Genomic DNA, 12,369 nt, shown 5'->3' on the forward strand with positions numbered 1-12,369 from the left:
ACACACACACACACACACACACACAGCATAATATATATTCAAACACACACGCACAGATGTACACACATACAAACAGTCAAACACAAACGCACACTCAAACGCAAACATTGAAGCAAGTGCACAAACGACAATCCGCAAATAAGAACACAAATACAAACACGTAAATACATGTACGAACACACCACTATGTCCACTGACAAGCCTTTTAAATCATTATACACATCAGATGCTCATTGTCCATGTCCTAATCCCTCTCCCTGTTCGCCTTGTCATCGGAGATAGTGTAGCTAGAAGTTACTGCTTTTTATCTAGATGCAAAGTTTGAGTGGGGGGGCTTGCTTGGCAGTCTCCATTGAGCGAAAAGCGAAAAAAGCATGAAAAATTGATATCAGCAAATCGATTTTTCTTGAAAATGCAGCTGAAAATGGGCAGGCCCCGATGCTCATCACCACCAAAGGAATGTTGGGAGAAAAACCGGCATCTGTCAGACCTCGGAGGGTCATTGTCCACAGCTACATGAGGAGCGGCTCCACTTTATGTGGGGACATTTTGCAAGTAAGTAAAATATAGTGTACCCAAAACGTCAGTGAAAATAGTGGTAGAAGGAGGGGGAAGACACTGCAAAAGCCGAGGATTGCATTGGTATCGTTACTTCTACGATAAAATCATAATACATATTGCCGATTTCCCGTTTTGCTTCTGAGGGTTTTTTTAGGGGTTGATGGGGGCGGGGAGTATTGCTTTTGTTGCTCAGGGCAAGGGTTGTTGTTTAGTTTTTTGGTTGTTTTTAAGGGATTTTTTTAGGGGATGTTTGTTTGGTTTGGGGTTTTTTTTTATTTCGTTTTATGCCAGTAGGTTTCAATCTATTTTTGATGGGTCTGGCTGGAGCTGTTTTTTTTTCATCTCTGCATTGTTTTGGATTCCATGTCATCATGGGGCTATGGATTTCTAGCCCCGAAATTACACTTCTAATACCATAGAAGACTATTGTTTCTTTACTCTGAATTTGACTCCAAACTGTAATTCAAGGATAATCTGGTTACCTAAAGTATCCACTGAATCAGGTGACACTCATTCGCAATCTCATACCCACACACAGCTCTTTTTAACATGCCATAGATACCTTTATCGGGGATAAGACTACCTTGAATGGCATGGGAAACCAAATGCATGTACATTGTCATTAGTCCAGTTTGAACAAGATGCAAAGAAATGCAGTCTCCGTAAAACAGTCCCATGTTATTTATGAGTTTATATTTCACTAACTACGAGTCTGTAAGGACCCAAATCACGATCTTCCCAGAAAGGGCAAGCATGTAGGTCTCTTGCTGTGTAGACATTAATGTATGGGGGGTTTTTTAAGGGGAAGGGGGGTGTCAGCAAGATTTTTTTTAACGTTTGATGTTTACCTTGTGCTCAGATGAGTTTACCTTTAGCTTCTTTTACGTGTACTTCTTTTTCAAAACTGTCTAGATCTAGTATTCGATCTGAACGTATCTTTTGATTTGATTTTGCTTAGCATTTTTCAAGAATCTTAGCGGGGACGTTTTTATTAAAGTGGTATAGACTTGAATACAAGAAGGCTATCTCCGTTTGTCTGCTGGTATTCTGTATCATGTCAGCATGGGTTGGACCTGATGAGCAGGTTCAATCTTGAATACAAGAAGGAAGGAACCAAAAAAGTTACTGACGCTTGATAAATCGCTACCTCATTATTGCAAAGTTCTATCTGACATTTTTGGCCATTTTGAGTTACTAAGTCCTTGAAATTAAAAAGCAAATATTCTATCTGCTCTATCAAAATCGTAAGATTATTCTTTGAAGATATTACAAGAATAGCATTCGTAAAAGCTTGAGATGATGTGAAACTTAAAATCTTTGACGTCAAATTTCTCAAAACTAGGTCCTGGGCTGATAAAACTTTGTAATTCTGAGAACAACACACGGGCCATTATGCTATTTCGATTATTTTTGCCCCCCCCCCCCCCTTTTCAATCAGGCCAGTCCAGACGTGTTCTATATTTATGAGCCCCTTCTCTACTTGTTTGACCACAACGTTCCTGGAAAACCCGTTTTCACTAAACATAACTTGAGGTGAGTAAAGTAACTTTAAGGACTTTTAATAACCTTTTGAGAAATCTTACTTGTGGCAATGGCGAAATGGTTAGGACCTTTGCCTTTTTACGTAGAGAACGTGGGCTCGATTCCCGGGAGGAGAGCTTTTCAATAAGTAGGCTATCTCCGTTTGTCTTCTGAGACTCTGTATCCCATCGGCTTTGGTTGCACCTGGCAAGCAGGGTCCATGCAGCGCGCCCTATAGATAGCCTCGATTGTGTTGGTGTAGAGAAGTACCATGTAAGCATATATCTCTGTCAAAGAAGTTATTTTCTTTTCAGATCATGAAATTATTCCACACGCTCACTTCAACCAGTAGTATTCGTTTTAGGATTCACTGATCTTATCATTTGCACGTTTCCCTATTAACTACATGAAATGGTTACTAAAACAATTCAATCGCTATTATATGCTGTGACCAAACAGTCTCATTTTACATGTTTAGTAAGAGGGACAACACAATGAAAATAGTACTGTGTGTTGTGACAAAAGTTATAAGGAAATAACTCACTATTCACATCAATGTTTATTTTCATTGTCATTGTCATTGTCATTCTCTCTCTCTCTCTCTCTCTCCCCCCCCTCTCTCTCTCTCTCTCTCTCTCTCTCTCTCTCTCTCTCTCTCTCTCTCTCTCTCTCTCTCTCTCTCTCTCTCTCCCTCTCTTTCTCGCTCGCTCGCTCGCTCGCTCGCTCTATCGTCCTCGAGATAAGGAATCCAACATGTACCCTCAGACTCAGGCCAGCAAGTCAGGAAAAGACTAGCATTAATTATAGAAGAACAGCATTAATATAGTTTAACTATTCTGTAAACCTGACAAAGATTGACAGTTCATGTTTTTGTGGAGGAGTGGGGTTCATTAAATGATTTGTTCTTGGTCTTTTCTTTACCAATCGTAAATTATAGATACCGCAGGCGGGGGTTATTTCCTGGAACCACTCACTCAGCTAAATCATATCTCTTGCATAATAATACTCGTACCAAAGCCGAATATTTAAATAGACAACCTTATTGATGCATGATATGTGAATCATAAGTAAATTATGCCAGCCACTGTGTATTATACATCATGACTGAAACGTTTAATTTTGCGAGAAATCAATGAATAATACATGTATCAGTTCACACCCATAGCCACAGCGAAAGATAATTCCAAGAAAAAAAAGGGATTGTCAACAATGAAACATCAACAATAAAGTACATGTTAATGCTTTATGTGATATTCATAGTATTAGTTTTGTATTGCTACAGTAGCTGCTTCTGCTTTTGCTGCAAACTGCCAGTACAAGAACTATATCTGCTGCTGCTACTACTTTGCTGGTGCTACTACATGTACTATATATACTTCTACTTCTACTACTACTATTGCTACTACTAAGAACAAAAACAAGGAGAACAAGAACAAGAACAAGAACAAGGAAAAGTAAAATAAGAAAAAGACGGCTTGCCATAAAAGTGCGGATCCATAATGTGGCTCGAAATCTATATTGGTCTCTCATGTTCTTATGTCTAGATGCATAATAAATTGCTCAACAAATTTAATTTAAATCTAGTAAATCGAATCAAACTTACGAAAATAAGTCACTTAATTCCTGATTATAATTTTATATCTTGATGAATACTAATGAAAATTCTAAATTCAGTCTAGATCAAGAGGGAAAAACAACCTTAATATGGAACGTGGGGATGACGCGCGGCGGGGAAGCATCTGGTTTGGATGACGCGTTTCGACACATGTCAAGACGATCTGCTGAAACTGAAACGACTACGTACATGTCTGGTTGGGCCAGGAAACTTCTTCCCCAGCTGCAGGTGTCCGTTTTGGAAATTGGAAAGTCTCAATTAAAACATATTTCTATATTTTTTTCAAACCTCATATTTATTGGGAACACGTATCATGCTATTTGCTATTCATTAAGCAAATAAAATAATAATTGTAAATTTTGCTTGGGAATAACACCGGCGAATCTTTCTCTCACTCTCAATCACTGACCCACTGACCTACTCACTTTCTCACTCTCACACCAACTCTCACACTCTGCCTTTTCATATATACATATTATATTCCTCTCCCTCTCTCGCTCTTTCTTTATTTCCCTTTCTTCGTCTCGCTTTTCCTTTTTTATTGTTTCGTTTGCATTATCTTCTCTCCTCTTGACGCTTTCTTTTTATATCTATGTGTGTAGGTGAAGTTGTGTAGTATGTGTATGTAAATTTGTGTGTGTGTGTGTTTTTGTGTCCGACTGTGCTTGGCCCGCTGTGTGCCTTAGTGTATGCATGGCTATAAGATAATTCGTGCGCGCATGAGTGTACGGATGGTCGCGTATGCATTACTAACAGTCTCACTGGGTATCCTTAATTCTCTCAGTTTCAGATTCTTTCTGTCTCTCTGTCTCTGACACTTCTGTCAGTATGACCTTTCTTCTGTGAATGTATGTAATCTCACCACAGCTTTCTGTGACAACTGAACAACTCTTAATCTTTCAGAGAAAGGGTGAAGCCTTCTCTAGCTGCCATCAAACCCTACATACCGCAACCTCTTGATTTCCTGACGTCTTTGTTCAGCTGCAATCTGACGAGCTACAACGTGGGTTTGTTAACAAATGTCCAAAAGAGCCGGCATTTTAACTTACAAAAATGCCCAACAAGTCGGAAACACGAGTATGCAGTCAGTCCACGACGAACAAAGGAATGTGCGAGTCACGTCCTTCCTAGGTAATCATGAGTGGGAGATTGCGTTCTCAAGTTCTCCCTCTCCTTCGTTTTCATCAAGAAGTGGGTTATTTGCACAGGGAGAAGAGGTACCCAGTGATAAGCTTACGCTTAATTTAAGCACTTGTCAATCAGATCTGTGATAGTAAAGGACCAGGTTTCGTTTAGTGCATCTGAACATTTCAAAGAAATAAGAGGCGAACCGTCCATGATATGATGTCTCTTTAAGATCTGGCACCTAAAGGAAAAGAAGTAAATAAAGAGATTTTTTCATTGGCAGCTATTTTTTTAGAAGGGAGGGGGGCATCTTATTACTGTTCTTTATTAATTTATTACTTTCGGTCTTTCCTTCTTTCTGTTTTGCTTTTAGTATCTATTTATCCGTCTTGATTTACATTTGTCGTGATATCAAATCATCTATACAGCTATTACATATGCATTTAGTTATGTGTTATTCATGTATTTGTTTGTAGATTTGTTCAATTATCTATCTATCTATCTATTTATTTATCTATCTGTCTATCTATCTATCTATCTATCTATCTATCTATCTATCTATCTATCTATCTATCTATCTATCTATCTATATATATATATATATATATATATATATATATATATATATATATATATATATATATATATATATATATATATATATATATATATCCATTTTGTTTATTCGTTTACCCTTACATGCATTTGCGTATCAGATGCAAGGAGTCCGGTACAATCGTCCAGAAGGTGCTACGGCTGACGATGAAAGAGACTGTAGAGTACTTAGAGAGAGACCCGGATGTTCTTGTCATCCATCTCGTCCGAGACCCCCGTGGGGTGTATCTGTCTCGTAAACAATACCAGCCTCCTAACGTGCCAGAGATGCATGTTAACTACAGCAACTTGTGCCAGCGTGTGTGGAATGATCTACATGCCTCCATGTCCATGCCAGCGAAATACAAGGGTAATCAGTTATAACGGCTTCATCATCATCACCATCATCATCTTCTTCTTCTTCTTCTTCTTCTTCTTCTTCTTCTTCTTCTTCTTCTTCTTCTGCAGCAGCAGCAGCAGCACTCATCATCATCAATTCCAGAACTTGCCAACTATGACGGCATCGCAAATAACTATCCAGTAACCGCCATCTACTCCGTTCGATTATTGGACTTGCTCACAGCCTCATATCGTCGGCCGAATATTCAGATGTACTGAGCCCAAAGTTTGTTTTTTTAATGCAGTTTCTTAATCTGTTGTATAGATTGCATATTCTCGGGAAATATTTGGTAAAAATTCTAATTCTCAATATTGCAAAAAAGGAAGTAAAGATACATACTGTAGGCACGCTAAAAGAACTGAATGAAATTCTCTCTCTCTCTCTCTCTCTCTCTCTCTCTCTCTCTCTCTCTCTCTCTCTTTCTAGCTCGCTCGCTCGCTCTATCGTCCTCGAGATAAGGAATCCAACATGTACCCTCAGACTCAGGCCAGCAAGTCAGGAAAGTGATATTTGGAAAAGACTAGCATTAATTATAGAAGAACAGCATCAATATAGTTGAACTATTCTGTAAACCTGACAAAGATTGACAGTTCATGTTTTGGTGGGGGGGGGGGGTAATCCTGCTTTCTGGGCTTAGGACGTTTTAACAACTGTCGACAATATGATTTCAGACCTGTCTGTTCTTAGATGTTATTCTTTTATAATTAATTTCCTTCTGCATTCCTCTCCTTTTGCCGCCTTATACTGTAGCCTGCAGGACAGTGTTGCTAGTCCATGTGATATCATTTACTATGTTGGTTAAATATCTTACAGTGGTCAGTCAAAATCGACCATGCCTACGTGGAATATCTGGAGGTGTCATCTCTGACTCAGAGGTTGACGTGTAATAAACTTCCTTTAGTTTTTAGCTTTGATAAGAGTTTTACGGCGCTTGCAACACAATATGGCCAAATAAGTGCCGAAGATTAGAAGTGTTACAAGAGAGTAACAAACACAAAAATGGAGGAGAGACAAGGATTATATATCTTTGGAAAGAAGAAAGGAGGAAACCACACCAGAGCACTCACCAACCACCTGCAATGATACTCCATCCTTCACGGTTGCGAGCTACCGTTGCACTTTCTGCTTTTCCCAGGCCAGTCCGTGTTTTTATGGTGTCCATCCATGTTACTCGTTGTCTTCCCCCTGGCTCTCCTGCCCCACATCCTTCCTACAAGCAACCCCTTTCACAATGGTCTTGTGTTGTTTTAAGTGATCAAAATATTGCATTCTTCTACATTTTATTTCATTAAGCAGAGTTTGTCTTGTGTGGAGAATCTGACACAAAGAAAGAAAGGAAATGTAAGTCTGAACATAAACCACAGCTTAGAGCAGAATGTATAGCCTAGTCTACCTTTAACTTGTGTTTGATGTTTCCATCTCTTATCAAGGTCGTGTTCTCACTATGCGATATGAAGACCTTGCTGAAAATCTCCAAGCCATGACAACGACAATGTACAGATTCCTCGGACTCGAGCTCAGTCAATCAGTGCTCAAGTTTCTGTCATCTACGAGTCAAAGGGAAATCATAGCAGCGAATGGTAGACCAGAAGGTAACATAACTATTGCGGTTTTGTTCCTGTACTCTTCACTCACTTCTTTAAGAAAACAAAACGATTTTAATGCCATAGCTTTAAATTTGAAACCCAAGCAACAAACTTTTATAATCTGACTGAAAAAGGGGACCCAAGACTAAGTTGTTGAAGGGAGGAGGGGGGAGGGGGCAGCTGGTCAAGAGGAATTGGCTCAGAAACTTGGACTGTTGACAATTTACTCTGGTTTGTTTTGCCTTTCAAACACTCCAAAGAAACTGAGATTTGAGCTTCATCAAGATAAGATTCTTTTAAATTATAGGTATGTTCTAACAATTCTCTAGTTTTAGTTTTTGTTAGAGGTTTCCGGAACTTGTAACACAATAAGGTCATAAATATAAGTGCGGAAGATCAGAGGTATTACAAGTGAGTAATACACACAAAAAGAATGAGAGATAAGGACGATAAATGTTTGATATCAGCGGTATCCACCTGAAAACTATATCCATTTTTCGTCATTTACCTTCGGAATAGTCACAGGTTTACAAGTTTTCGACTCAAAAATGTTTTGGATTCAGTGAAAACAAAAGGTTCGACTCAAACCTTAGAAGCAAAAGAAGCTACAAGACAAGGGAAATCCATGCATGTAAAAAAGACATCAGTAGGGTTGATGCATTATTTATACCAACAAAGCAGTGAACCAGTTGAAGCCAGCGGAGTCTCGTCAAAAGGATTTCCAGCCTTTTGTTTTGAAGCGTTTCCTTAACCCTTTTGTTCTCTCTCCACAGTATCGTCGACAAAACGGAAAGACCCTTTCAAAACTGCCTACAAATGGAGAAAGGAGCTTCCTTTCGACGTAGTGAAAGACATTGACCATCACTGCAGGGATATTTATCGAGCTTTGGGATACAAGACTTTCAAGTCCGAAACTGACTTGAGAAATTTGCAAATACCACCGAAAACGAAGAACTTTGGTCAGGGGCTGCTCATTGCTAAAGCATGATACAGGTCTTTCAGAAATTTATCTGCAGTTGATTGGTCAAGATTGTTTTTCTGTCAATCATACTTTGGACACATGTAGATGAAGAATGTCGATTTGAAGCTTGCCAAAATACGGCGCCTTGGAATAGCATGAATTTATTTATTTATTTATTTATTTATTTATTTATTTATTTATTTATTTATTTATTTATTTATTTATGTATTTATGTATTTATGTATTTATTTATTTATTTATTTAGAACAAGCTGGTATTGTAGAGGGATAGAAGACAATAAGGCCATTTGAAGACTCCACAGGACAAATCTGACAGTCACAATTTTTTCCCCTTGCTGCATTCTTTGAAAACCGAACTTTCTCCTCTGCCGAACTTTCTCCTCTGCAAACCATCGCACAGATAACCCAGCTGAGTCCGGTGATATGTAAGGTTAAATGAAAATGATACACCGGTACTCACTTTAAGATACAGACTTTTCCATTTTTTTAAATTGTGACTTAGGCTACCTGGGTTTTTTTCCACTGGATTCTTCTTTTAGACTGGGGCCCCAGCGTTAAGGTTAATGCTGAGGCAGGAATGTTGGTGACATGATATGTAAGAGGGTGTTCAGTGGAATTTGTCTCTGAACAAGACACGTCAAACCTACCTTTAAAAATGATAGCGTCTAATGATACGGTGCTATGCAATCTCGACGATCAAGGGCACGTTTGTAGTGTCTGTATTCTGATATTTAATTGGTGCAATACAATGTATGTGGTTTGTTGTAATAACAATCTCTAGCTTTTTTATGCATGCGTTGCTCTTAAGATCACATCGAGAGGCATCTTATGGAATGGAAAGAGCTCCTGGCTGTTGAGTTAATAACAATAACATCAAAGAAATTAGGAATAGTCCAATTGAACTCCATCTGCGGCGATGGATCTGTTATGTTCTGGGCTTTTTCCAATAACTAAATAGGGACACTGTTTGTCCATTTCTTTGTGTTACTGCTCCAGTTTATCTGTTTACTTTTGGCGTGTTTTGTGTATACGTGTGTGGGGGGGGGGGGGTCTTTTAGAATGGGGTGAGTTGATAGGGTGTTGTTTAGTTTTTATTTGTGTTGGGTTTTTCCTCTCGTTTGTGAGATGAATAGTGTTGAAAATTGGAAGTACTCTTGAAAATTTATTTGTCCCTCTTTCTCTTTCTCCTTGACACTTTTTAACATGAGAAGGAAAAATGCGTATTTTTATTGCACACAGATAAATAGACTGCTCGAAACCACTTGTCTGATCAGATAACGTGCTAGACTTGTTTTCCAATTAACTGTTTTCTACGTCTTAAACAAAATAAAATCAAATAGTTAATGTTTACAAATTTATCTTGAGCGCGTGGAAGCTCACTTCAAGTTACCCATTGGATCGTAGAGAAGCTCTTGATAAAATCGCCATTTCCCTCACGGCACAAGACAGCAAGAGCAGTAAACATCCTTTTCTTTTTTTTTATAACTAATGAACAATTTGTTCTCAAACGTCTGGGCAGACATCCTTTAAGGCACACTAAAGGCAATTTCGAAAAAAGAGTAACAGTCATTTCAATAGTGTCTTCTCAAATTTTCTTTAGCGCACTTTTCCAAACAGCTTCAGAAATTAATCAGAAGGTTCAGTAGCAGCGAAAGGTTATCCTTGAGCTAGGGAAAAATTAGATGTGTATTCTTTCATCAACAGCCGTCACTGTAAGCTTCAAGAAGCGCGCAGAATGGGTTACTTTTCAGGCTCAGAAGAGTCAAGGTACGTAACCTCGGAGTGAGAATGTACCAATTTTACGAATCCAGTATTGTCCCTTGTCTACCTCATGTAACATTATTATATCTTATATATTTAGCAACTTGGAAACACGTGTCATGTTTTCCAATAAAACTACGACAGCTACAGGGTTTAAAGTTGACAAGTACTTGCAAAAAGATAGATAGGTCCCCAAGACGGAGCCCTATTTTTTTCCATTTGCTGAATTTAGAAAAATATATTTGACAAAAGTTCCCGTACTTCTTTGACCTTTTCCACTGAGAAACGAAACAAATCTGCGTAGCTGGCCTTCAAAACAGAAGTGCCGGAAGTGATATTTCGTGAGGTGAATTTTGTTTTAAAAGTATATAGGCCTATCTAGACCTTCAATTTTTTTGCATCTTTCAAGATTAATTGCTCCATTCCGGTAGAATATAAATATAGTAGGCCAATGACTTTCAGTTGATGTTAATGCACCGACATTTCCTTTCATCGAAAAGGGGCCCAGCTAGTATTATAATATTTTGTGTGTGGGGCAGCATGGTGAAATCTAGCGCTCGTCAAAATAATGAAATCGAAAAAACGGCATTTTTAACAGTTTAGGTAATATTTATCAAATTTTAGTTGTTTTTTTTACTTTTTTGTCCATTTAAAAACAGTTCTGTTTGGATTTCGCTGAAAAACTTTTAAAGGCACGTAAATAGGAAATTTTCAGTTTCCAAGGATTCTCAAGCTATGGAGGTCGCCATACTTTGGCGGCCATTTTCGCGCTGATTATTTTAAACTAGAAACTGGCGATCTCTCTTACTTCAATGCAACTATCTCGACTTTTATTAAAGTGTGTGTGTGTGTGGTGGGTATCAGGTACAGAAAGCAGAACACAGTCGACGCCACATTTGTCAGTCCTTGGCATTCCTCGGTCATTTCACCAAGCTTTGAAAAGTTAAAGCCTTGGGCGCTTGCCTCATCTCTGATCATACTCCAAATATGCTTAATGTCCCTATCTTGTCCTTTTTATTATCAATCATATTGGTATTTTCAACCCCAGCTCTTTCCCAAGAAACCAAGATAGCACTAAAAGTCAACATGAACACTATTATAAAAATGGGTAATTTTATGGGATTGCCAAAACTAAACTGTCACAGTCAAGACTCAAGACAGTTTGTTTTCGTCTCTCAAAAATGTGTGAAGTACATGTATTAGGCCACAGTCCTTCCTATCAACTATTCATGTACTGGGTTTGACACTGACAATTTACAACCAAAAAAAACCTGGAGATTTACGTTACTTGTGTAAGTATGCCTTGAACATAAATTATGTTTATGATATGAAAGGTTGGCAAATAGCAGCCTAACGCTTTTTGGTTCTCTGTAAAACTTTATTCTTTTTTTTGGTGTTTTAAGGTTTTAAGGCCTTTCAATGGGAAAAGGGGTGGCAGAGGCCTGATCCCGGGGGATGGGAGGTGGGGGATGGGCAAGCACGTTTTCTTCCGCTTGATATTTACTTTCATTCTGTTGATAATTTTTATTCTTTTCCTCATTTCAACACCTCAAAATATTTGGAGGATCTAGCAGGCTTATCATTGTATTACACAATGTTCCTATATCATCTGAAGTTGTTGTGAATGTTTTTGTTGATGGTGGGGTTTTTTTCTTTTTTGGTTTTGTTTTTCGTGTTGAATTGGGATTTATGAAAATACTTTTGGAGTTGATCATAAAGAATCTAACTCTAAGGATCTAGCGTTGTTGGGGGTTTTTTCTTCTACCGTTCTTCTTTGTCCTGTCAGCCCGCACACAGAGCAATGAGATACAGATAAATCACAAATGGCGAAAAGAAAACGCCGAGATCGACATAAAAAGTCACACTGCATATGTTATTGCGCTATTGAAACCATTCAGGCTTCAATATGAAGATTTAAGATATTGTCAGCACCGCCTTGTTATTCCGTGTCAGTGCACACAGTCGGTAAGAAGCTTCTGAAACTCCACAGCCGGGATTTCGAACCGACATTCAGCCCTGCACTGATAAGACTTGATTATATTATTGAGCCAACACTAATGGAATGGAAACTCTTTGCTCCAATATGACAACTCCTTCTCGGCTGGTCTCGCAGGAGCTGCACGGAGTTAAATATAATATCCTGGATTTGTAGGCACAATTTTTATTTTTATACTTATCATAAAAAAGAAGAGGAAGAGATGAGAGAGAGGAGGAGGAGGAGGAGG

The 12,369-nt window shown here is 38.5% G+C and overlaps 1 protein-coding gene across 1 annotated transcript; it reads left to right on the plus strand.

The window, feature by feature from the left end:
• Positions 1-438: 438 nt before the first annotated feature.
• Positions 439-8,390, plus strand: LOC101846286 (carbohydrate sulfotransferase 1). The gene is made up of 5 exons (XM_035969814.1): positions 439-555; positions 2,000-2,094; positions 5,539-5,786; positions 7,247-7,408; positions 8,176-8,390. Exons 1-5 carry the CDS (start codon positions 439-441, stop codon positions 8,388-8,390), a joined length of 837 nt encoding a protein of 278 aa, XP_035825707.1.
• The last annotated feature ends 3,979 nt before the right edge of the window (positions 8,391-12,369 follow it).

Source organism: Aplysia californica, unplaced genomic scaffold, assembly GCF_000002075.1.
Source record: "Aplysia californica isolate F4 #8 unplaced genomic scaffold, AplCal3.0 scaffold00186, whole genome shotgun sequence".
NCBI lineage: Eukaryota > Metazoa > Mollusca > Gastropoda > Aplysiida > Aplysiidae > Aplysia > Aplysia californica.